This window comes from Diadema antillarum, unplaced genomic scaffold, assembly GCF_040938485.1.
Source record: "Diadema antillarum isolate AM-2024a unplaced genomic scaffold, OU_Dant_1.0 seq00000155_RagTag, whole genome shotgun sequence".
Classification (NCBI taxonomy): domain Eukaryota; kingdom Metazoa; phylum Echinodermata; class Echinoidea; order Diadematoida; family Diadematidae; genus Diadema; species Diadema antillarum.
The window spans coordinates 332-28,282 of record NW_027271227.1 but is presented as its reverse complement, the minus strand read 5'-3'; the positions used below and the strand labels follow the sequence as shown (position 1 = coordinate 28,282).

Here is a 27,951-nt window from a genome sequence, read left to right as displayed (position 1 = left end):
AATGATTAAATACCGCAAAGCTCTTTAAAGCTGCATTTTGGTCAGCTACTTCTGTGGCAAATCTCCCCCTCGCTTTCCATTCATACAGGGAGGTGGACGGCCTTCCAACAAAAAGACATCGGGTTGAGGGGAACCCACTATTACACTATGCATGCATTACAGCACTGTCTCTCCCTGGCCCTTTACACTCCACTGCCAGTGTATGAGATCTCCTCCCTCCCCCCTTTTTTTCTCTTTATCTAGCCTTTTATGTTTTGTCCCAGGAGTTCTCCGTTTGTAGAGGGTGAACAGAAGACATAAAAAGAGTAGAACAATGTGTATTAAATACAACGGTGGCCTGAATGGCCAAGCTTTGCGGCCTGTTTACTTAAGCCCTACTGCTATAATTTACGAAAACATGGTACTACTTCCAGTCCAAATAGGAATTGAGCATGCATGAACCTTGGGGGGTTCACAAAAAAAAAAGAAAAAAGGGTGGGGTGGGATGGATTGGGGTGCAAGTGTTCAATCAGAAAAAAAAAGAGAAGAAATATGAGAGAAAAAGAATGAGGAACAAGGGCGTTTCAAGAAGCCAGTGTTAAAAAAAAATGCACAGCCTGCTAGGTTCTCACTTTTTTTTTCACCTTTTAGTGACAAAAGAAACATAATACCACAAGTTTTCTTTAACACCTACCAAACTTGGCTAAACAATATGCCTTCCAGTTTGGGTCTGTGAATAAAGACTGTATACCATCGTAGGGCTCAGTCATTCGTCTCTCTAAAAGGAAGGGGAGAAAGAGAATGTACTTGGAGAGTAATTTTGTACACCCCTGCAATACAGCTACCCCTTTCTCACAATACTCTTTTGTTCCTTTTGAGGATATCTGCAGAGAAACTTGATAGCTGTAAGAAGTGTGGGGAAGGGAGAGCTCACTTTTTGAAAGGTCACACAATCAGAAGGTAAATTCTCCCTCTTTTTTACCCCATTACTCCCCCATCCTTCCCTAAAAATGAGCATTGTGGGAACCTCTACAAGCCTATTAAAAGCATTCTATGAGCAAAATATTTGAAGCAAACAATATATATATATGTATTGGTATACTCAAATAACTTCAATCTATATTCAGTAAAATTATACTGTCATAAAGATTTCAGTTTGCATTTAGTTATCTCTCACATAGTATCTACAAGTAGCTCTATGCTTGTACCATTATGCATATCTGGCACAGGTTCTATTTGATAATCACTATACAGTTTGGAATGTATTTGGACACTATTTCTTCTCCTGAATTATGGCATGAAACCTAAGACTAAACATTATTATTTTTCATTACCATATCATCAAGCACCCACTACTTAATACAAAAGTGTAGGTCCAAGAGAAACATTCCCACCCCCCCCCCCCAAAAAAAAAAAAGAGAAACTCAATCAATCTCTATGTGTAACCTGTATGGACATTGAATGGCAGGTGCAGGGATACCAGCCTTGGGAACAGTGTTGTGCTCAGTATGGTGAGAGCCGTGAAGGCATGTTTTTAATGAAAAAAAAAAAATTCCAGTATTTTTGGCCAAAAAATACTAAATACCTATATCCAAGATTATCATTATCATCATTTTGAATGACCATCAGTTTAAATTGCAAACATGGGTTTACTGGTAATATTCTTCATATTTAAGGTTTTGTTCAACCAAGACCCCATCTATTCAAGATAAAAGAGGAAACATGCATCAAACTAATGACAAAAAAAATAAAAAAATAAAAAAATACGGGAGGATAAGTACTTCTGACTTAGTCAAATCATCTGCTTAAAGAAAAGTAGTATACATGTATAAGTGCTACTCCACGCTAAACATGACATTTCTAAACTTAAGTAAAAAAAAAAGAAAAAAAAATGTATTCTCCAGAGAAATCAATAGGAGTTAATAAAAATATTTGCTTTGAAAGTGGAAAGTGACTGTGGTTGCTATTTGAAGTTATCTAAACATGCACAGACATATGCCTGTCTGTGAAACAATGCCAGAGTTACAACAGGTCAATCAATTGCCTGGTCTAATTTGAGTAACTTCTCATTCTATCACCTTTTAGGATGACACTTTTTCCTCTCCATTTTAATTTCAAACCATTCATCAATGTCTCCCGGGACTTGGAGAAGAGTTTCTACCCGGCGCAGTTCTAAAAGCTTGCTCTCAAATTGCATGGCTCACAAATATATGAAATACACACAGATGCCCATTGCATATATACGAGTACACACTAAAGCACATCAAAGCACTAGAGCTTCATCTTCATATTCTACACAAACTTCATATATAGATGGAAACACACAATTGTACGTATCATTCAAAAGAGAAGACAGCCATTGGATCTTTCTTTTCATACAAGAAATGTTTGCTTATTTAATTCACAGACTATTGGTTTAGCAAAACTTAAAAAAAAAAAGAGAGAAAAACTCTACTGTTCACAGAAAAGACGTAACTCCACAAATCTGCTGCAGGCATCCGAACAATGTCAAATCCAACAGAACAACATGTGAAAAGATGATTCTCCAATTTTCTGCATACATAGCTAAACTGCCCACTCTCAAGACCATGTGACATTTCTTAGTTTCAGTCTGGTTAATGAATGTAATGCTTTTAACTTGGGGGTACATGATTTGAAGCATTATTTAACTTCCATGTAACAGATCTGTGTTTGTGGCCATAAGTATCTAATTTTTAGCCAGAATTACTATTGTAGCACACAGGAGTTTTGTTTTGTGAACCAATTTGATTATCTGTCACTTTTAAGTGACATCATTTGCAGAGTACAAAGTATTACATGATTTGGATGGTAATAAGAAATTGCTTATAAGGTCAACACTGGAACAGAATCATGTAACACTAGAATATATAATCTTACAAACATATCTGAAAGAAACTGGAAAACATCTGATGAAGGAGTACAACCACTATGTATCTTGGCTACATATCTCTGAATTTGTCAACATTGTGGACAAGAGCAGCCATGAGAAAGTTGAATGGAACGGAATTATACTTCGAACGCTTATGATTCAGCCAAGAAACTCTAAAATGCATTATCATGTCATTGTACAATAGCCCAATGAAAAACACATGGATATATCAAAATGAACAGGTTTACACTGGTCTGCATTCATCAACACCAACTGTTAAAAAACCCAAGACTTTTTAAATTGTGCGACAAACACGTAACTAGGCCCATTGTACTTACAAGCAAGCTGTTACAAGCTACATGAGGTAATGTCCACAATTTGGTAAGAAATAGTGATCAACATGACAACGCTTTTCACAATCACATCTCGAGGGCAAAACAAAAGAATACATATGTTTGTGATTGGTTGAGCAAACCAAATTTGCACAATGTATGGTCTACACAATTCATTTGGTGATGAAAAGTCCACATGTACAATTGTAAAATTGCAAATAACCCACACTGGAATTAGTTCGACCTAACTACCATTGCCTAGTCTGCCATGGACGCGTCCATCATGTTGTCATGTGGCTTGTAACACTTTTTTTTTTTTGCATGCACGTAATAACAACAGCATTCTCTTTACACAACATTTCCCCTCCTTCACATCTTATCATAGATTTTGGAGTTTTATTTCAAGTGTACATTTCTAGCATAGTTTTTAACTTTTTTTCACTTACCTGTACATATAATACATGATTGATTATTTACAAAGGCATATCAAGATACAATACAGTAATAATACCTTTTCACATGGTTACATGGCAAAACCAATTTCTGATATGCTCTAAATTGAGTATGCTAGGCCTATAAATACTCTGTGTGGCTAGTACATAAAGCGCATGTGTGATCTATAAATTGTGACAAACAAATCTATGCACGTAAATGATCCATTTTTCCATCTTTTCAGTAACTTTGGTTGAATGAAAATAAATGACAAATCACCACCTCAAAGGAGTGGGGGGTGGGGGGTCATTTTCAAATGCATCTGTACTCATCAAACTTGTTATCAATAAAGTTACATATTATCCAGACACACAAACATGTTGACTGAGATCATAACTGTTAAATTATGAAAAAAAAAAATCATACAATGTACTTCATTCAATGTCTCTTTCATTCTAGTACAAAATCAAACTTCACTTAATCTGGATTGATTACCCCATTTTGGAAAAAAAGATAAAGTCACAATAACTATTTTGGCCTTTACTCTTTTGCTACATGTATAATGTGTATGGATCAATTTTCTTTTTTTAAAAGGAAGGAAAATAATACTGGATTTAAAATAAAAAGGCCTGACTTGTACACTGCAAAGTCTGAAAAGGCGGTTATGGACCACTTATTTCTATCTAACCAAGAATACTCTTCTACAAAACAAGCATCGTATTTCAGAAGAATGGGCTTTCCACTTTAATCTTAAAAAAATGTTTATCTTTGGCATCACAGGTGTTTTATGGGAATTATCCACTGTAGTAAACAACTTGGAATACTTTTCTTTTTTTAAAAGTAGAATTGAATGAGGACAAAATTGGAACAGATATTTTGCACTCATTATTGTTGGCCTGGAATCTTGTGGCATCTTTGTTGTAGATCATAACATGTACATATAATGTACTTAAGTATTACTTGGATTGTAATGCAATGAAGGAACATGTTCAACTAATGATGGCAAACCCAAGGATGAAATTCGAGAGAAGAAGGGAAAACTCTAAATAGACAGTCTTCAAGAGAGTTGCTCTGATCTGTTTTTAGATCAAATGATTTTGGTCTTAAATTTTTGCATGAAATAGCAGAGAAGGTCTGCCTGACAAACAAACAAACATGAAAAATTCATTCTACATTTATTACAGTTGTTTTGGTATTTAAAACTAATGAAAGTCTAGTTTCACTATACAGAGTACTGTTTATATTCTGCTTTTTTTTCTGTTTTGGAAATGCCACGATAGTTTGATGCAGAAATCCAATAAACCTCAAAAGCTCTAGATCCTTAGGAAAAAAATGTAGCAAGTATTGACAGCTCACACAAATGAAATTCAGACTTTTCATGGTAATCATTGTGCACACATGAATCTCAACTACAAGTATTGGCAGCTAATCTTGGTTCTCATTGACACTGCAGGCATACTTGCCTTCCGCATCATTTATTTCAGCATTAAAACAAAGACTGCTGCTTCATCTCGAACTGTCTGCATGTACAAAAGTGGTTGGGCAAATTTTGTTTTGTTTTGTTTTGCTTGTTTTTGACTGGAAGGGGTATTCTGCAATGAACTTGATTCTGGAACAAAGATGCTGCCACATAAAAATCTGACTTAATTTTGCAGAAAGCAAGGCCTACATGACACACAAGGGAAGAAACATAATGTTTTGAAGTCAATTTACACAGTATTTATAAAATCTCACCAAATATAGTGTTTGCAATGAAGAAAAATAAAAAAAACTACCCTCAATTCACCGATTATCTGCCATGATGAAGCCAAAAGAAAAAAAGCGAAATATCAAATGAGTCTGAAAAGTCTCAAGTACTAAATCCAACGCTTCTTGGCAAAAGTCTAAGTTCAATTACATAATGCAGATTTTTTTCCCCTTCAAGAATGGCTTACTTGTGAACCATGAGTCATGTAAAAGATTTTAAACCAGCAGTGACAAAATGTACAATTCAGTTGTATTAACACCAACACTTATGAAAGCAGCTTGAATTGTTTGCACCACTTCTGTTCGGACCAAACACTAACAATATCCAAGTTGTTTTTGTCCCAAGTTAGCCAGCACAGAACTTTAACACCAAAAATTAGCTGTTGATTCTTCTACACAATGCAGAGTCAAAACTTGTTCGATATCACTGCCATCCTGGATATCATACATTTGCAGGTGCTCCTTTTGGACGCGAGAAGTTGCAGAGCCTGGCGTAGAACTGTGTCCACGACCGAACGGTCTTGCCCGACCACACCCACACACTGCTCGTGATTCCCACGATTAGCATCATCAGATATTTTACGATAAAAACTAAGTAGTCAGGGCCAAACCTTTGAGATAATGAATTCAGAATGCCCGAAATAAATTTCATGTCCTCCGGACATCCAAAGCTGTATCGCCCGCAGTTGGCAGCCAACCAGTACGTATCCCACACCTCCCTGTTGGCTTGTTCATAAAAGTAGCACCCAATAACTATCGTGGCGGGGACGGTATAGAGCAAAGAGAAGATGCCAATACGAATCATAAGCTTCTCCAACTTATCCGTCTTGTTGCCATCGCTCTTCATGAAAGTCCTGATGCGGAACAGGGCGATAAATCCAGCACACAAAAAGAACGATCCGATGATGAGATACACGAAGAGGGGCGCGAGGATGAATCCGCGCAACGCATTCATGTCGCTAATTCCTGTGTAACATACTCCGGACAACGAGTCTCCATCCACCTGGCCGGTAGCAAGGACTCCGATGGTCTTGCCTGCAGGTATCGACCAGGCAGCGAAGTGGAAGTACTGTGAATTTCGCTCAATAGCTTCGTGGCCCCACTTTAGTCCAGCAGCAAGGAACCACGTCAAACTCAGCAGTACCCACCAAAGGCAAGATGCCATCTGGAAAAAATATAGGAGCATGAAGAGGATCGTGCACCACTCTTGCTTCGCCCCTTGTCGCAGGGTAGAAAGTCCACCCGGTGAAGCTGGTTTGTTGCATGCTACACTATCCTCCAAGAAAAATCCGGCGATGAAAACGACGGAAATCACGAAGTAGCATCCAGACAGAAAGATGATGGGTCGCTCGGGGTAACGGAATCTGCTGCGATCGATGAGAAACGTTAGGACGGTAAAGAGCGATGAGGCTGCACATACAAACGCCCAACATCCAACCCAGTATCTGGCAAAATTCTGCTCCTTGGAGCTGTTGAAATGCATGTAGCAAGGGGCACCACAGTTTTTGGCTCCGAGGAACTCGTACTGCCAGTCCGAATCGACGGTGAGCTCTTTTGGACAGGTGAATGGTATATCCTTACGAAGAGAGGTGGTAGTTGGTCTCGTGACATTGGGGGCTTTGGTGGTAGGAATAGTGATGTGCTCATTAGCGGTGCGATTCCGATCAAAACAGAGTCCTCCTTCGGGAAACTTGTCGCACGATAGGCTCTCTGGCCACGAAAACCCAAATTTGTTCATTAGGCTTTCACAGCCCGTTCGCGCACTCAAACACAGCGATTTACATGGCGGTAGGGCCGAGTCGAGAAGCGTGCAAACGGGCGCGTACATGGAGCACAAGAAATACTTCAAATCTTCCGAACACTGCACCTTGACGAGGGGATAGAACTGATGTACTTCCAGCCCAGCATCCTCCTGCCGCTGGTGGTTCAATAAGTTTGGCATGATGGTCATGTTGTACGGCACATCCTGGCACAAGGGGATGGTTATGGCTTCGCAGCGTCCGTGAGAAATTTCCTCGTTGTAGGTGTTGTCATACTGTGCACGGGCTGGGCTCGTCAAAATTACCAACAGCCCCACAAACATCGCAGCTAAATCGAGAGATAGGCGTCGATTTCTGATCAAAATCCACCCCATCTTGATCACCAATACCTCCAACGATATTCCAGTAATACAAATCTCCCCGTGTCGAAACGAAAACTGACTGAATCTGGGGCTAAATCGTGATGATGTAGCCGTCGAGTGGTAGATAAGGCTGTATATTCAAGCAAGACTCCAACCCCGCTTGTTCTCTCCGCGAGAGATGCCTACCACGAATACATCACCAACTGCATCTTACACAGAATGTATGGCAGCTCTACGCTTTGCGCTTTGTGCATCAGCACCAGCTCAGGCATATGGCTTCGTGACGTCACACTTTTTGGAATCCCACATTGTGCCAGAAATGTTCAAATCAGCCATCTGTTTTACTCCTAAACGAAGTATGTGATACCTCACTAGGATAAAAGATACTTCAAGGATGTAAAAGCACAGTCAAACAACATAAAAAAGAGGTAAACTACATTAAAGCTGATGAAATCTCAACTGGGATCCCGTCTCTAACCAATTAGGCCTTAACCAATCGTAATCGTAAGTAGCGATCACGTGGGCAAGTAGACAATGGCATAGTTAGCAGGTGCATTTTGCTTCGTACGGTAGCGTACACTCCACGGCAGCATGCAATGAATGGGATTACACACCGAGCCCCTGCCGCTGGAGTGAACTTTGGCGAAGGTTAAAAACCTGATACTCTCAGGCCGATGTTTTTGTCATTGGTTACGCCTCGCTGCATCCAAAGAGGGTAGGTAATGGTAGCGAATTGAAATGTTTTCTTTGGTGGCTCAAGAACGTAACACAGGTCTATTATTATTCTTGTCATTCGCATTTTGTTACTTGCCCATTCCTTATTTGGAATACACTTGACTCTGCTCTCCGTAAGTTCAGAAATGTCCTACATAATGGTGTACCTGAAGAAACCGCTACGCAGACGATATGTGCAGCGCGCCCGTATAGTTTACTCCTGTAAATTGATATTATGCAAGTTTCACAGGCTTTACGAGACGCATCCTTCAGGCGTAATCTACTTTGTTGAGACGCAAATATGTTAAACAAAGGGACTGGAGCTGTGTAATTGCTGTCTACAAAGTATCATCGAAGAATGAAAGGAAGACTGTGTCTCTTAACCTTGAAAATAATATTGCCATAAAAATGCAACAATGATATGCATTAATAAATGTTCTTTCAAGCTGTGTGGGTGAAGATTCCTATATCGTATTTTAGCAAATAGATTTAACGTTACAGATTATTTGATGAGAAATCACAGCAGTAAAATTAGCTGGCGTGGCAAGAAAACTACACAATGCTGAAAAAAAGTCGAAGAGTGTTGATGAAGACATTAGTTTCCAGTGCTAAACCTGTGTGTGCTGTGACTCTGAGTTGAATGCCTCCTGTTCTTACAAAAAAATGCAAACTGAAACATGATACAAATATGAGGATTTTAAGAAAAAAGTAGCAACCATATGTGAAGCTGATAAAATCTGGGTGACATTTTGGTTACTGTGACTATTGGAATTCTGAGCATTTTTTTTTTTCACATGGGCTCCCACAACTAACAACATCAAAAGTGGCTTCATGTCATATTTTAGCAAGTGCCAGAGGAGGATTATGCATCTTTCTTCTGAAATAATATGCAATTGATTTTATTATCAAAATCTACAGACAATTCCCCTAGTATTTCACTGCCTTGATAGTGAGGGGGATGCTCAGCTGTTCTTTCTTTTTTGTTCTGTTTTCACAATGCTTTCCAAAAATGATACAGTATTCTGTCTTTAAAAGACCACTTGGGAAAATGACAGAAAAGAAGTACTATATTCATAAGAAATTACCAGTAGCATCAAGGCTATAGAATAACAATGATCTTTTTGTTTGTTTTGTTTGTACACAAAGATGGCCTTTATAGGGCATATATCACTTTTTGTACCAAGAATAATGGGTGGATTTTTTTTTTTTTTTTTTTTTTTGGGGGGGGGAGGGAGGTTCAATTAAATTCACTGGAAATCTAAAGTATTGTTTCCCCCTTCATCATAAAGAGGTTTTCAGTTTTATTTTTATTATTCTGAAGAGGGGTCTGAATTCACATACCTCTCCAATATGGGTACCAGCTTATGAAAGGATTCACATTTTCAGGGTTGCAAAAACGGACGCGCGAACTTTAAACCAAGCGATTTTTCTGTGTGCGATTGCTTTCCAAACTGTGAGTGACAGGAAGTAATAGCATGCCTCAATTGCTGAACAGGAAGTTGTCCAAATCTACTTACACTGTGGCGTGGCACAGTTACAAGTCGGGGAGTCAAACTGGTACAAGCTAGAACATCCTTGCGTGCGGCTCTCTGAGCATCTCATTGCTGTCTTGAGCGACTTCCTCTCAAACACAGAGGTGATGATTTACTCACTTCATTTCTTGTCTTCAGTTTCCTTGTTTTTTTATAACTTAATTCTTAGACCAGCTCAAACCTCTAGCATATCTTACTAACTTGTAGCTCTATTAAGATAATCTAGTTGTCCATCTGTGTACCAGCAATGATGATTCATGCTGACTTTAGATTCGCTCAGTCTTGCAACATTGTGTCAACAAATTTCTTGATGCATATTCTAGTGATCTGCATTCCATTTAACAAAGGTGTTGGACCTCAATTACATGCAATAAGGAAATAATAGCTAAATTTGAGATATCCACAGAAGACAAAACAACAACAACAGCAACAACAACAACAACAACAACTCAGCTTCTCTCTTAACAAAAGTGCAACAAATACTGGGAAGGAGGGGTCAAAACTTGAGTGCATTTCTGTTCTTGGTCTGGTGTAGACTTTGATGATGGTATGACAATGATAAACAGCATAAGCTATATATAAGCTACCTCAAACAAAATTTTATCAGTCAAGTCTGAAAAAATTAACTGTTTTTCTTTGCCCCATTGGTGCATACATCAAAATCACAGGGCATGTGTGTACATGTGATTTTTTTTTTTTGAAAGCAAATGTTGTTGAAATCAAATATGACCCCAACACTGATACTCAAGAGGTACCTGCCTCTTTAGAATTGTGGCACCTCAGTGTCATGTTACCGCACTTAATGTCCATGTCATCACAGATACTGGTATCCTTTTGTGTACTTTGTAGGGTAAGTGCACAGTGAATGATATTCATCATCTAGGGATCTTCATTGACAAATGGAACCAAATCTTATAAGGTATCACAAACAGCAGCAACAGCAACAACAACTTCAGCTCAAATTGATATTTTCCCAAGCAAGCTGTGGACATGATGAAATGGAGGTTGTGTTAAAGGTTACTTGCCTATAATTCCATGGGAAGCAAACATTTATCTGGAAAGAAACTGGCTTTATTATCTCTGATTGTCTTTGTTCTTTTTTGAGCATTTTAATGTGTTTATTTCTATTCAAGTCATAATCCTTTTGACAAACAAAATTTGAATCACCACATGGAAAACTTGGAAAATGCCATGAGTAAACACTAAAGAGAATTTTGGATGTACATGCAGATGTGCAAGAGTGGTGAAGTTGTTCTTGAAAAGTAAGACATTTGTTAAAATACAGATCATAATTCAAAATTTGTGCTGAGTTCATCATTCAATTTATTGTATATTCAATTATTTAGACCAGTAAAATGTATACCCCCACCCTCCCCCCCCCCCCCCCCCCAAAAAAAAAAAAACAGAAACAAACTATATAGTTACACATACTGGTTACAGATTCCATGTGGTGGAAGGATAAGACGATAAATTTAGGTATTTGTCTTGTTGATAAAGTGGTATGGGCAACAGTGTTGCTGGATGTTTTCTTAGCAAAGATGACAAGCATGTTTAATGCTTCTGAGCAGTTCTTATTTTTGTATCTCTTGTGATCTCTGAGTAGAAAAGTCAAAGTCATCAGGGCACTTTCCAAAACATTATTGTCCATTGCTTAGGCCCTATTGCAATTATGCACCTTAAATTACCCCCTTGTCTCTTTAACTGTTTGAATAAAGAGGATATTATATTCTTGAGATAATAAATGGTAAATCAACCTCAGTTGCAGTACGCTCTGGACAATTCCACTGTGTGCTAAACCAAAGTCATTTGGCTCTGTGTGGGCTCCTTTGGCATTGGCAAGTTGTTGTTTTTCCCCTTCATTTTCTGTGTAGGTTAGATTTATTGAATGGCAGTAACATTTTGCTACAAAAGGAAACAATATGTATCCTGAATACTGAGGATAGTGTATTTTGGTATTGTCCATCACATGTATTTGTGAAAACAGTTCAGGAATAAATATCAAAATACCATGAAAGATAAAAGAATAAAAGCCAATTAAAACTTTCCAACTGCTTCTTATATTGCAGCATAGTACACCATATTTGTAGGCCTACATGTGAGAGATGTTGATGAAATATTTAACATTTTCTGATGTCTCTTTACAGTGCACTCCCACTATAACGAACACGGTCATAACGAAATTCCGGTTTTCAATACAACAAAGTTAAAATTCAGACTGCAACATTATCCGCTCTATGTTTTTTTTTTTCATTATCTATCTGTTTGGTTATAATGAAATTTCGATATAATGAAAGAAAACTGCTGGTCCCGAGGACTTCATTATAATGGGAGTCCACTGTGCTTCACCAATCTTGGGTCCAAATCTCATTCCATGGATGCTACATCTCCTCCTCCTATAGATACTCTATTGGATTATGACAGCCTCGTGGATACACTTTGCCTTCTACTACCAATGACCTCATCCACATCGCTCTCAATGTTCTTGACGTCTCTGTTGTAGGCCTACTGCTCCAGAAACAAGCCTGCATCAGGTATGAGTGTAAGTTCACTCCCAAACTTTCCCTTCCTGAAGAGGCCTCTTTAATTCTGATAATTTTACATTTTAACACCTTATTTCGATATATGTGCAGCATAATTTTTCAAAAAAATATTCTTCTTATCACATACGTACTTGTACAGACATTATGATAAAGTTTGTCATCATTGAGTTTTCACAATAAATTCAGCTGAACCGGAGATCTACTATTTTCCAATATTGTATGTTCGTATATATTCCTAACCGTGCATGATTGAAACATTGGAAGATGGGCAGTGGTCATTGTAAATACCATGGTTGTAGTCCAACTCACAGAGTAGAAAGCACCCAGGACTGATGAGGTACTAGGTGACCTATTATGGGATACAATGTATAATGCTAATATCCTACCATACAAATCAACTTTACTAGTCACAATATCAAGATTTTTATCAGACAACATAGTTTAGGTAATCCTTACGTGATTGCACATGAACTGTTGGTGAAATTGTTGTAAAACTCAGGGCAAACATGAAATGAAAATTGTAATAAGATATGGGGATAGTAGGGAGAACCTGACTTCAAGTTTCACATATCTTTCGTTAAGAGCCAATTTAGTCAAATTCTCAGTGGACAACCATTCACACGGCCATTGGCACATTCCTTGCACCCCTCCAAGGCCTTTGATGTCATAAAACATGATTTTCTTCCACATGAATGATCTTATTGCAGTTTGATGGAAAAGATGAATAGGCACAGTTCAGTTACTCTCTCTGAATTCACAGAGAAGAAAAGTTATTACTCTGAATGGTGAAAACTCAGGATTGCAAAGCCACAAATAGGGCATCAAACATTAGAACCTTGTCCAAAAGCTGGACCCATTGTAAACAGTTTCTCCTCTGACATTTGACAAATCTTCACTACAACAGGCACTTTGAAACCATTGACTTAATACACAACAGTTTACAGGTAGTAAGGAGAAGTTAGTGCACTCACTGACTCAACTATGACTAACACTATATTCTTATGAATGTATTGAACAGTCAATCTCATTTCACGTGCGTATAATTATGTCAGTATTCATTTCCTATTGAGTCCATTTTGTTTTATATCAACTTGTTTATCTTTAATCTACATTACAACATATAAATTTATTAATAATCATTTTATGACACTTTCTATCATAATATTGGTGATGGCTTAGTCACATTCATATAAACTCTGACTCACACAATTGATACAAGTATAAAGACCTGAACTCAGTTTTATTCCTTATTGAACAAAATTAAAGAGTTTGGTTTCCTGTTAATGTTTGCAATGTTATTTCCTGCATTAATTCTTCAATGTCTGAATGCTGTCATTCTGCTCCTAAAAATTCATCAAAGTTCCTTTGATATGGGTTTGTTTCATTTAAAATCAGTTGTATTTCATTAAATGAAAAAACATAAAATATGACTGATAAATGTGGATTTTCTTAGATTTTAGCTGTGAAAGCAGAAAAATGCAGTAGGCCTACTTGACCTCTCGATGAATTTGTTCCTAATATTTTGTACAAGGTGCATGGACCAAAAATGTCAATTCATCCATTGCTAAAGTCACAATTTGCAAATTGGATATTCATTTCTAGTCATTATTTTCTCTACATTCTTTCAATTAAAGTTTGAAAAACAACATTGGGAATGTGTGAAGCATAAGCACCAAACAGTGATATTCAAGAACAAGTGGAATATATGGATTTTGAATTGTTTTCACTTAATGCCATAATTCAAACATTAATCTTTGTACAGTAATTTTCAGAATGGAGCATTTTATAAACCAAATATATTTTTATTCCTTTCTCCCACCATTCTTTCACTCAAACTCCCCTCGGTCATCCCATATGTAGTCACTCTTTATCATTGTGCGTGTGTGTGTGTGTGTGTTTGATCAAACACAGTACTACAAACAAAGCTGAATATTTTGGTTCCATAACTCTACAAACGTCACCGTAACATTAATGAGGGTGATAGTGTATGTCATACAGTAACAGATACTTAAATAATCTCATATTGCTGAAATCACATAGCTTTGATTAGTGATAATGCCACTTCAGATTTTTTTTTTCAGGAAATGTTTGGGGTGCATGCTTGTGTGAGAAAAGTAACGAGTGTGAAGTATCCCTCTGCCAGTACCACATCAATCCAATAATAACAGACATGAGTAAGACATGACAGCCTCCAAACACTTCACTGATAACATTTTCAAGAAGTGCTTAGCCAGTATAAATCTAATTGGGGGCAAGGAGCACAGGAGTGAGGAAAGAACAGACACACTCTTCTGTTTCCATGGTATCAGCAAGATTTGGCCCCCAAAATGCAGTGTTCACTCACTACCACAGATTTCATATGTTAAAGAAGTTCTAATGCATTGTTTACTTGGTTATCTTTTGAATATTTCATTTACCTATTAAAAATAATTAATCTGTATAGGCCCCAAGTCTGTACATTTTGACCATGCTGACTGGCTTGTGACAGTGGGCAGTGCGTAGTAAGTTGATTAATGCAAGGAAACACACATACACACACACACACACACACACACACACACACACACATACACAAAACCAAACAATAGAGATCATAATCCCTTGCAGCTTCTCACTTTGACATATTTTTTAATGCATTGGGACAAATCAGTTGATGGAAATGCATTTACTGTACAAGCAGGACTGGTGGATGGGGATAATGAATAAAATTAGTGGAAGTTAGTTCATTGATATCCAGTCATGGTTGGCGAAGACTGCTTTTTAGCAACTATTGGCAAGCTACATAAGGCATTGTATGAGTATCTTTAAATGTATATATATATATATATATATACATACATATACATATACACATATATATATATATATACATATATATATATATATATATATATATATATATATATATGTATATATATATCACACAAAACATTAACTATGGCATATATATGATTTGTGTATGAATGGAGATGGGGCGTTATGTAGGTCCCTATGTGTGTATATTTATTTTTCATCTATTCATTCATTGGTACACAACCAATATATTGGTTTTCGTTCAAGGAATACCTCACCCTCTTGCACTTTTAGACCTTCCCAGAAACAGTCGCATTCAATGTTCAGCTGTTTCCGTCAGCACCATCGACTCTTCATAAAGATGAAGTTGTTTTGCAAGAAATGATGGATGACATACATAATGCATCACGACAGGTTTTATCCGACCTTCGTCCAGAATACACCTGTCTGGCAAAATCTTTTCGGCCTTGTGTTTCATTTTGTCGAGATTCAAAATTCTGTATGGAAGCTTGAGTTGGTTTTTCCCAAAATAGGAGAGATGATTTTCATGTGCCTGCCTTTTTTTTTTTGGGGGGGGGGGGGTGGAGCAGAAGTCCTGTTCTTTATTCCTTGTGGTTCGCCAATATCAAAATAGATTTCTTGTCATAACTTAAAATTGCTACACTATGAAGATGCATCATAGTATGTGATTTTCTGAATTTGTAGCTAGCATGTTTCAAATAAATGTGTGTGATGTATTCAGTTCTATGTGAGTTGTTCCACAAATGGATAGTATTAATGAGATGTAAAGCAACTTCTTCTTAAAAATTGTAATTTTACCTACGATAATGGTCAGATAAGAGAGAAATCCAGAAAGCCATCTCTTCTGTGTGAAATCAATCATGCATGAATCAATATATGTATTTGTATGGGTGCTGTCTAAAACTGTTAGCCCAGGATGTGATGTAGCCCTTTCAGACTGACTAAAACTTCTTGCAAATGTGTCAAGAAACACACTTCATGCTATCATAGCAATTTTTTTTTTTTTTTTTATAGTCTTAACGCTTACTTGAGTAATGTACCTGCCTCCCAACACGCGCTTCAAATCCTATTGGGCCTCCTGTATGTTGGACACTGAAAACAAGATATTTTCGCGACATGAAATTTTCTCCAATTGAAGCTGCTGGCCTTTTTCGCGGCATGAAATTTTCATGAATTTCCACTGGCATACAATGCATACAAGAACTTTCATGTGCATTTTAACTTCGTGAATCTTGGCTCTCGCAAAATTTGCAAAATTAAAATGCTTGTGAACATTCCTTGTTTTACAGTATGCTCTCCGATAAGATTTCTTCTTGATTCTGAATGCTTGTTGGTAATATTGTAATATATCAAATGTAGGAGTGTTGTTGCTACAAACCCGAGCTTCAACCACTACAGACATGAGGGAAAACTCCTTCATTGTTATTCCCAGAATTTTGTCCAACCCGACTGGTCATCACATCCTGTGGTCAGTCCACACACCCTACCTCCCTAGGAGCCTAACCTCTCCCATAAACATTTCTGGATAACTTGTCTCCCCATTGTCTACCAGTGCTAAATTTCTCCCCCATCATCCCCATCATGTAAAATGTGAGTCACTGGTGTCAGTGACCCATGGATTGACAGTGGTCATTATTAACCTACACCTTTGTTTTGTTATAATCTGAATCCCTCTGTTTTGAATATTTGAATATATTGTAGATTAGGCCCCTCCTTCTAGTATACATGTACTATAAAAGTGACCATGTGCTTTGGTCAGGAGTTCTCTCTTTCACCCTCTTCGGGTAGAGACACACAAAGCGTTGGTCTCCCTTGCCATCCCTCTTTAGGGGCAATATATGGCCGCTTGATGGGGAGTACCTGTTAATATATCATATCTCTGTTAAGCGCTACTGTGATTAAATAAAGAGCCCAGGATTGTATATATAATATGAACTGGTCTCTTCTGTGTGCTGTCGTCGAGTGTTGAGAAACTTTACCAATGTAACACCGCCTATCGTACGCCATCGAAGAATAACATCAACGCTACAAAATAAAGGTGTTACATTCTGGTGGCAGCGGTGTGTGGATATGACGAGCCCATCTTCACATTATACCGTCTGGATTTTGCTGTTTCTGGACTGTTTTATATCATTTATTTCCTTCGAGTGGATCATCTCGAGACAGTGACCTATCTCTTCTGCCGAACTGAATTCGAGCCTTTGTGCAGTATAGGGCTCCTGCTGACACAATATATATATATATATATATTTTTGCACTGTGAGATTGCATTTTCACACGGTGAACAGACTTCTGCAGAATTACCTATTCCTCATCACTTTCCTGGATTTTGGAGCAGTGGATTGATATCCGTTTTATACTTCAAGCGACGTGATATTGTGCTCCTTAGCGGATTGTATCCTGTCGTCATTGTATCATCATCATCTATATGCTGGAGTGTTCTGTATTTTAATGTAAGCTGTTCGCCACTGCTGGAGAACCAACCTTTGCTGTTTTACGGTGCTGAGCTGTTCTTCATTCTGAATCTATTTTCATTGCTGACTTGTGCTGTGAATGCTGTTTAATGTTACTGGGAGTCTACCTGTGCTGTACCTGGCTGTGCCTCCTGTTCAGTCGTCATCAACCAGTGACGTCATACATGGACTGTACAGAGCTACCGGTCATCTACGAGGGATCTGGATGAGTTCTTCTTATTCATATTAGTTTTTCCTTTTTCACTGAACATTAATTACTAAATTTGGACAGACTCTTATTACAAATAGCCTTTTCTTTTGTCCTAATCCTGTCCTCATTTTATGAGATTTGTTTTTGATATTCTGAGTGTTGGTACATAGCTTGATTACACTCTGTTGTTTTAACAATTTTTTTTTGCTTTCATTTTATGCGCATGTTGATATACGTATTTAATTGTAATTGTTTGACGTGTGTTTGTTTGTTGATGACATTACTTGTTTTTCTTACATTGATTACGGTTCATGATGTATTGCTAGTTTTTTTGTCAGTTTATGCTTGATTGAGCATAAGTTTGTTTGCTAATTTTTTTCTTTTTATGTTTGCATAGGGTGATTTATTAACATCTTCACATTTTTGTTCTCTATATCTTTCTTTTTCTTCTCTCTTCTCTCTCTCTCTCTCTCTCCTGTGTAATAAGTTAAGTAGGTTTACATAGTACTCAATATTTCTTTCTCATTCTTGACTTGGTTAAACCTTTTAACTTCTAACAATGGCTACTGAACAACCCACTCCTACCACATCTACATCTCCTTCCTCCTCCCAACCCCTCATCCGCATTGATCTCCCTCCTCCTTTCAGCGGCGATGGGAGAGAAGATTTCTCCCTGTGGTGTAGGAGATTAGAAGTAGCAGCAGAAGCATGGCCAGGCAGTAGTCAGATTGATCTGGCCAAAATCCTCCCCTCCCGCTTGGAAGGCTCTGCCTTCACTGTCTGGGATTCCTTGCCAGCTGCTGACAAGTGTAATTTTCCAAAATGCAAGACACATTTGTCCAAAGTGTTCTCTAAAACGACAGAAATTTCAACATTCCAACGAATGTTGAACGCCCGACCCCGCGCCCAAAATGAACCCCTTGAGGTTTATGTTGCAGACCTCACCAGATTAACATCCCTTGCTTTCCCTAATTTTGACGAAAAGGCGAGGGACGACGAAGTTTTCCGTCGATTTTTGGCAGGATTGGATGCGGAGTTGCAGCGAAAATGCCATGAGCATGGCGCTGCAACTCTCGACGATGCACTCCGTATCGCTCATCAAATCCAAAGGGCGGATGAGGCGCTTCGTCTCCCCTTTCCCCATAACCGCCCCCAATCCCCAGTTGTTGCTGCTGTTGCTGCCCCCTCTGCAGATTTTTTGAACACAGTAGTTGAGTCGCTTGCTCAACTTCAGGTTCAAGTAGGTGATTTGGCAAAAACTGTCAACAGTCGTTCGCACCACAACCACCCTCCCAATACAGCCGCTCGATATCGTTCCCCTTCCCCATACTCCCGCTCATTGGCACACTCACATCCTCGCCACTCGTCTACATCTCGTCGGGAGGATACATCATATCGTTCCCCGTCCCCGTACTCCCGTTCCAACTCACCAATTCGATATCTCCCTTCATCCTCCTATTATCACCATCCACGTACTCGCTCCCCATCCCCATACCATCCTAACAATTCACGGCAGTATTCCCGTCGGGAATATCGTTCTCCTGATCGGTCTTCCAGTTATGGTGGACCTGACGTGCGATTTTCACGCCGAGATTACATGCGATACAGGACTGATAGTCCCGCTCGCCCCCCTCCATCTCACTCCCCGTATCGTTCCCATGACTACCGCACCTCCATTTCCTCTCGCCATGTTTCATTTGCAGACAATCAAAATGGCAGCCCCCATGGATCTCAGCATGCCTTTTCTCAGCCGGGAAACAGGTATTAGCTGGTACTGCGGGTCGACTACCAGCATCCATCTCTCCTGATAGACCCACTGATTCTCCTCACTCTGATTGCCTTCCTCGTATCTTGGTCAGAATTGACAACATGCAAATTCCTGCCCTTATAGATACTGGTACATCTGTCTCTCTTGTTAGTGATCAACTGTGCTCAACCATTCCTAGCTTGCGTACACGTCCTGTCCATTCATTACCTGTAAAGGTAAATTCTGTATCTGGTGACCCCCTTGACACATTAGGTACAATTAATGTGAATTTTTCTGTGACCTCTCATTGCTTCACATTTCCATTTCAAATGGCCCGTGACATTGATCCCCCCTTAATCATTGGCTGGGATTTCTTGCTTCACTATCAGACACAGCTTGACTTCACTTCAGGTGTCCTCATCATTGGCAATGCCACTATCCCTCTCATGCACCCACATGAGTTCACACCACTGGTGTGTAATGCTGTTGTTGAAGAACAGATTGTGCCTGCATGGAGTGAAATGACAATACCACTGTCTCTCACTGATGCACCACTCTCTATCCTCCCTGGCGGCTACGATGCCGTTCTTGAACCATCTACAGATGCCCCCATTCCTCCTCCTCCACCTTTTCCACCACCTCCTCCTCCACCTCAAACTCCACCACCGCCCCCTCCACCTCCCCAAACTCATCCTCCACCCCCTCCTACTTCTCCCCTCACTTTTTCAATATCTGACAGTGATAGTATCCCTCCTTTTTCACCTGTGTCTACCTGTGATACTCATGACCCAGATTTCTATACCCCGGAAGATAGTAATGACCTCTGTTTCTTGTTAGTTAATGAAGGCTTCAGATTACATCGAGCACAACACCAGGACCCCATCATTCGTGAAGTTCGGTCCTGGGTGAGATCTGGAAAATTTCCCCACAAATCATCTATCCCTCGTTATGAGACTGCTCTTCGCAAATTTTACTCAGAACGTGATCGCCTAGTGCTCCATGATGGCTTACTTTGTAGATTAAGACGTGCTTCAAATGGTTCCCTCGATCGTCAGGTTGTCATACCGCATTCCCTCATTTCCAATGTGTTGGCTATTTTGCATGGTTCCCCATTTTCTGGACATTTTGGTGCTGCTACAATTATCCAGCAAGCTGACAAGGTTTGCTATTGGCGGTCTATGCGCCGAGACATTACAGATTTCTGTCTCCGCTGTGCGCCGTGCCAAGCACGTCGCAATCCCGTTCCTGCACTCCGTGCCCCCCTTCAACCCATTACCTCTTCTCGTCCCTCTGAACACATTGCCGCTGACCTGACTGAACTACCCCTCATCTCACGAGATGACAAAGGCATTCAATACCATCTCATTGACCCATCCTCCCCTTCTTCACAGCCGAAAGTAATTCACTACAATCGGCTAAAGCCCTATCTCGACACTTCCCTGCCTCTGTCATCCCCGACAAGTCCACCACCTTCCCTCGATGTCCTCCCCCCACCAGTACCCCCACCATCACTCTCTACTAATATATGGCTTGTCCCACCTCCCTCCCCACCTGTCCCACCTGTTGTATCCCCTCCCAGTCACCCCAACTTGCTGCCCCCTCCTCCCTCACCATCCCATGATGCTCATGCACGTAACCATGATCCTCCGAACCGCACTCGAAGCGGCCGGATTGTACACCCTCCCGTTTACTATGGTAACCCCATCTCCTCAGACTTCACCTTTTTCTCGTTAGGCCTTGGTTAACTTGACTTTCAGACAACCTTAATTAAGGATCGTTGCCATTTTGAAGTTTATCGCGTCATTTGGCTAATATTCACTTATGTTTCTGATGTCTGATTTCTGAATGCAAAGTAAGAAGGTATTGCCTCCTAATGCCATTCCTTTGTATATAATTTTTTTCATGACCATCAACAGTTAAAGCAGGTCATGATTTATTTTTATAGACAAGTGTAGTTCCTACCGATTAATGCCTTAACATTCGTATTTGCTATAATTTCATGTGTGATTATCTTTTAAACCATCGATGTCTTGCTCATGTCTCACACGAGTGTTATGTAGTTTAAGTTTTAATAATTGACTTTCTATTGCTTTGATTTTTCTTATGCTCTGCCTGTTCTCTGACTCCTCAGCTTCTGAATCTCCTCCTCTCTCTATTTCATTTCACATGATACTTTCAACATATTTCTGTCTATCCACAGCCCCATGTGGCCCAATTACTACTTGTAATTACTGCACATTTCAGTGAGATTTCAATTTTCACACAAGCATTTATTACCTTATCGCCATACCTAGATTGGCCTATTTCTAATATCTGTTTGAATGTCTTTTTAAATTATGTTACGCTAACAATATCTTGGTTTCAGGTTTTTCATTCCATAATTTTTGGAATTTTTTATTCCTTTTTGTGTGTTACACCCTATTACACTTGGAGTTAATTGTTTTGGATGAATGGGTTCAATACTGAAGTTTTTGTATATTGCTCAGATGAAGCTGGTTTTTGTTAAGTTGTTAAAATTCACTGCGCACACATTTTTTTCCTCATAGTTTGTATCAGTATTTATGCGATTCTTTGATTTTTGCCTAGGTTTTACAACTTTCAGTATTGCAACACGGACACAGGAAAATGTTTCATGATTTTTCTCATGTGCTCATTGCCTTGTAACTATGATTTCACTTGATGTTTTTGTAGTAATGTTAACACCATGTTGAATTTGATGTTTCTATGTTCTTTTGTTTCCTTCTACCCCTTTCCACTTTTTTCCATTCCTTTAGTTATGCTTAATTATTCTGTTTATTGTATTTCAGTATTTTCTAGTTTTACACAAGTTACATTTTGTATCCAGTTCCCCGCTCATTTTCTCACTGGAGAATACTCTCAATTGGTTATTTTAGGTCACCTGTCCCACTGTAATAAACCTCCTTGAAACGAGGACGTTTCATTTTGAAAGATGGAAGTAATGTAATATATCAAATGTAGGAGTGTTGTTGCTACAAACCCGAGCTTCAACCACTACAGACATGAGGGAAAACTCCTTCATTGTTATTCCCAGAATTTTGTCCAACCCGACTGGTCATCACATCCTGTGGTCAGTCCACACACCCTACCTCCCTAGGAGCCTAACCTCTCCCATAAACATTTCTGGATAACTTGTCTCCCCATTGTCTACCAGTGCTAAATTTCTCCCCCATCATCCCCATCATGTAAAATGTGAGTCACTGGTGTCAGTGACCCATGGATTGACAGTGGTCATTATTAACCTACACCTTTGTTTTGTTATAATCTGAATCCCTCTGTTTTGAATATTTGAATATATTGTAGATTAGGCCCCTCCTTCTAGTATACATGTACTATAAAAGTGACCATGTGCTTTGGTCAGGAGTTCTCTCTTTCACCCTCTTCGGGTAGAGACACACAAAGCGTTGGTCTCCCTTGCCATCCCTCTTTAGGGGCAATATATGGCCGCTTGATGGGGAGTACCTGTTAATATATCATATCTCTGTTAAGCGCTACTGTGATTAAATAAAGAGCCCAGGATTGTATATATAATATGAACTGGTCTCTTCTGTGTGCTGTCGTCGAGTGTTGAGAAACTTTACCAATGTAACACCGCCTATCGTACGCCATCGAAGAATAACATCAACGCTACAAAATAAAGGTGTTACAATATGAATCGTTTGAACTCCAGAATACATCTCATTTCAATGTTTTAATGTACTGCAAATCTAATCATGTATTGAGAAATAGTTCAGAAACTGGATTACAGATGAATTATTCTGTGGTAAAAGTGAAAACCCTTACAGCATACTTGTCGTAAAACCCCTTGATTTCAATGCTGCAAGTATATTCAGTGTGGTCTTTGTTTCATGTTGTGTCATTCCTTATCAGTGGGCAAGGCTTCCCGGGAATGTCATTTACATGACTCAAAGCGGCAGACTGATGCTTCTCAGGCTTGAGATGTCCGGAAGAGCCGAACTCCTCCTGACTCGGCTTTCTTCCAATTTGTCAGGTAGGGCTCCTAGAGGGGAGCACGCAACCTCTTGAGGGTTCACACGCACATTGACCTTTCTGGTTTAAAGTGAAAGTCCAGTATACAGGGCAGGTAAACTTGAAAGTTAAATCTTTAAAGTTCTGGGATCACTAAAGAATAGTATTGGTTATATAACTGGATGTTCAGGTTAGTTGAGGTAGTCCTGGGGCCCGTTGCATAAAACTTACCATTGAATTTCAATGGTAACTATCAGCAAAATTAGGCGTCACAGCCAATCAGCATCAAGGATTATAACATTTACCGCTAATTTGAAGACTTACCGCTAGAAAGGAGCGGTAAGTCCAGCGGTAAGGGTTTTATGCAACAGGGCCCTGTTTTTGCATCAAAAGTTGTTCCACCAACGTGCTCACCGACATGTTAATTTCTCTGAAATCCCTTCTTTTTTTTTGGGGGGGGGGGGGAGGGGGGGAGATAGGGTCAAAATTTTACTGGGCCATATAATAAACAGGAAGGGTAAAATTGCCTGTGTATCACTCACCAGCAACCATTCCATTACTTTGACTGGGTGTACAGTAGGAAACATACCAGAGGTCAAGCTTATAACTACAAAATAGAAAAAAATATCTCTGCCACGCAATAAGAGTTCAATAAATGCATCTTTCCTTTAATCCAACCTCCATATTTTGATAAATGCATTCTCTGAGTGTATCATTTGGACAAATGGAGTGAGTAAATTCTGCGGACGTGAATCAGGAGTGTTGCGATGGGGTCCCTGTCAGAAGTATTTTGTGGAATTCTCTCCGTTGATGCGTATGACTCACGTGTGTGGACAAATATATTGCCAATTTTGGTTAAGAGAGACTGCGCAGCGGACGAGATGAATTCATGTTCTGCCATGATTTTGACATGGAAAGCTGTTGAACCTGCCAACCTGGTTGTAAAGAATGCCAGTGCCATTTTGGGGTGCTGCTTCGCAGAGGGTTAAGTGAGAAATCACTATCAAATATTTTACATTTAGCAGAATGCTGCAAAGCATTTTTGCTGTTTCTTTACCCCGTTATCTTCTTCTCATGTTTAGTTCATGTCAGCTGATGATGTAACATAAAATACAGGCATAATATCCTTACGTTCAGTGCATCCATGTTTAGATTTTAAAGATTAAACATCAAATTGATGTTTACTTACTTTTTCCGGGGGTGGGGGGGGGGGGTAGCTGGATGAAGTTTTACTTGTTTCTATAAGTTTTCTATCCACTTCTGACTAAAGCAAAAATGTGATGTGAAAATTCTTCAGAGATGAAGTTAATGACGTCACATGTGTACCTCTTGTAGAAGTAGATTAATGCTCACGAAAAGACTTACCATCTAATATCTGGGCTCGACTAGGGCAAAGGTGTGATTAAAAAGACAATGTTTTATATGTGTGATGTTGCTATGATGCCAATGCTTTGATACATAATATGTATATCAATATGTATATTATAACAGGGCTCTACACTAACTTTCTTCTGCGGTGGCCTGTGATGGGCCGCTGAAATCTTTGAATTTGAAATTTCGGTGGCCCCCAAAAAAGAAATGTAGTGTCCTGAAATAATAGAAAATATAGAGATTCATTTTGAATTTAAGCTGCATAATCAGGCCATCAGACCACCACCAATGTCAAGCCCTCCATCTGATGCTGTGGGCAGTTTGTCCAAACATGAACATGTTTGCTAACCCTCGAACCAACTTGTGTTACTCAGAATTCAGTTGTCAGACACACAGACCAATAAGCAATGCCGAACTTCTTCTTCGTTGATTTTATTCCATATGAACAAATGGATGATTCATTGATAACTATAGTGTAAATGATATATACCTCAAATGAATGGTTTCTTGTGGAGAATGTGAAAATGATGATGAAAAGTAAAGCATTCATTTTTATTTATTATGAGGGTACTTATCTAGAAATGTGTGTCTGTCATCATTTCATGTGTTTTGCACATGTAGCTAGAAATTATTTCATATGAAAGCTTCATGTGTTTGCGAATAAGTCTTCTTCTGCATCTCTTCCATATTGTTTTCCTGTCATTAGTAACAAACAAAAGAAAAAACAAGAGCATTCTGAAATTTTCGGCATGTCCAAATATCAATTAACCCATTGAGGATGAGTCCCGAGTATACTCGTTCAAGCATCTATGGGAAATGCGTGTTGAAGCAAAATCAAACTGTCCTCAACGGGTTAAGAAATAACTAAATCACGAGGAAATGTGAGGAAATGGAGTCACTATACCACAGTTGAATTCCTCAGAGTGAAGTCACATGCGTAAATTGATTTTGTTCAAGCTGTCACATACTGTACAGAAAATAACTTCCTTGTGTGACGGCAGTGCCAACTTGTGTGATGCTGAAACCATTAACTTTAAAAAAGAAATCACAGTTGGCTACTTCTTCTCACACAAATAATGACTTTCCTTTGTGGCTATTAGTAACAAAATAAACCAGCTGCTGCAGAGGAAGGGGATAAGTGTTTACCAAGAAGAATTGTATTCCAGTAACACCAAACTGTAAGGGGCAGCTAATTTGAGTGAGTCAGTTCCCTATTGAGCTGGCCCATTGTACCCACCATGTTTGTAAACTACCACTTTGGAGGACCACCAAGGTGCACAATGGAAGCCATCAGCTTTATGTAATTGGCTGTTAATGACCTTTTCCTCGTTAACAAAAGGAAGGATTGGGATTGGGGGGGGGGGGGGGGCGGCCGGGAGGGAGTCAAATTGTTTGCCTTTGCCAGAGACATGTTGTGGATGGGGCCTAACAATGGGAAATACTCCTGACCAATCAAAGGAAAGAATGTAACATCAATGCTTAGACTCAGTCACAGACCCTGATAGCAGTTATCAAGGTCCTGTACTAGAAGCTGATTGCTGAAGGTATTTTGTGGAAGATAAGCTCAGTGTTTGCTTAAGGTGACTATAAAATTCTTGATGGAAGCTGTGCAGTAATTCCTAAGAAAAGAAGGCTTCATGTGTATGTGTGTGTGTGTGTGTGTGTGTGTGTGTGTGTCTGTTTGTATTTGTTTGTTTGTCTCCTCCTCCAGTCATATACAGCCAGAAATGCCTTCACTTACATGAACATTATGAGCACTCACTAAGTTTCCATTGGTGCAAATGCTTTGAAACTTTTTTTTTTAAATTGCTATTGAATTTGTCTCATATGAAGACATACCAATATTGATGCAGGTACAATCTGCCTACTGTAGTTAGAAAGCATGTCTTCTTTTGCATATTATTATATGCTACATACCTAAACAGGCGTATTTCACTAAGATCATTTAAACAATATTCTGTTTCTTTTTCTTAGCACACCCACACTAAAGCATAGCATCTTGCAACCCTCCCCCCCCCAAAAAAAAAAAAACAACCCAAAAAACTGCACTGACTGCACATAATGTCTTGCCAGACATTCTTACTAAAAAGATCAGTATAGTCAAAAGCAACTGTATGGGTGCTACTGTTTGAATAATAATCATGAATCAATTCAGCTCAATTCAAAGAACATAAAAACTTATTCATCTTTACTGAGATCATTTTAAGCCAGTGCTTCAACTGAGTAGTGGTTGTTAATCTTATGGTGTGCAGCAATTCCCTTCTTGATACAGAAGACTATGCCCTGACTGGAAGTGTAGCAGGAAGGTGTGAAGAAATATCTCATTTCAAAGTATCGCTCCTCCTCTGCAATTATAGCAAGCAAAGTACAAAAAACAAACGCTGGCTAGTAATCCTTTGATGTGGACGCAGGCATTTGTCATGTTTACCTGACAATTAGCTCCCAATTGCAGTATGTCTCTCACTGCAATTAGACCCGGTATTGCCCTACCATCAGGGAAAAGTTACAATTTGATCCTTCACTCCCCCCCCCCCCCCCCTCCCATACTATACCACATGTGAGTAGAATTGTATCTCTCTAGGAAACAGTGGAATTGTTACAGGGTTGATGTTAATTGTCATATCAATTTACATGCACTACTCCTATTAATGTCTTTATTGCATGGACTTACCGACTTTGGACGGATTAAAGAGATGGCTCATTACCATCATGTAAAGGCACCCCCAAACTCCCCCCCCCCCCCAAAAAAAAAAAAAAAAAAAACCAAACAAACAAACAAACAAACAGCAACAACAACACAGATGACAGTATGTGGGACTGGTAGAGTATTGACTGCATGCCTGTTATCAATCTGTTGTTTGTTTGGTTTTTTTTCTCTCTCTCTTCAAATGTGACTGGTGAATGTTGATTACCAAATTGATTCTCTCTCTCTCTCTCTTTCTATTGAGGCCGTAATGTGTCATTCCTATTATTGAGATCTTGAGAATTGTATTCAAAATTGTTATTTTGAAAGGAAACTTATTGCAGCCTTTGTAAAAATTGAGAAAGAAATGACTCATTTGGAGTGTGCAAGAATGAAAC

The 27,951-nt window shown here is 39.1% G+C and overlaps 1 protein-coding gene across 1 annotated transcript; it reads right to left on the bottom strand.

Annotated features, from left to right (window-relative positions):
* Nucleotides 1-5,553: 5,553 nt before the first annotated feature.
* LOC139727814 (frizzled-2-like) lies at nucleotides 5,554-7,705 on the bottom strand. Its single transcript, XM_071638790.1, has one exon. The coding sequence runs from the start codon at nucleotides 7,511-7,513 to the stop codon at nucleotides 5,822-5,824; it is 1,692 nt and encodes a 563-aa protein (XP_071494891.1). The 5' UTR covers nucleotides 7,514-7,705; the 3' UTR covers nucleotides 5,554-5,821.
* Nucleotides 7,706-27,951: the final 20,246 nt, after the last annotated feature.

Coding starts and splice junctions, on each gene's coding strand:
- LOC139727814 (XM_071638790.1), bottom strand. CDS start 7,513: ATGGGGTGGATTTTGATCAGAAATCGACGCCTATCTCTCGATTTAGCT.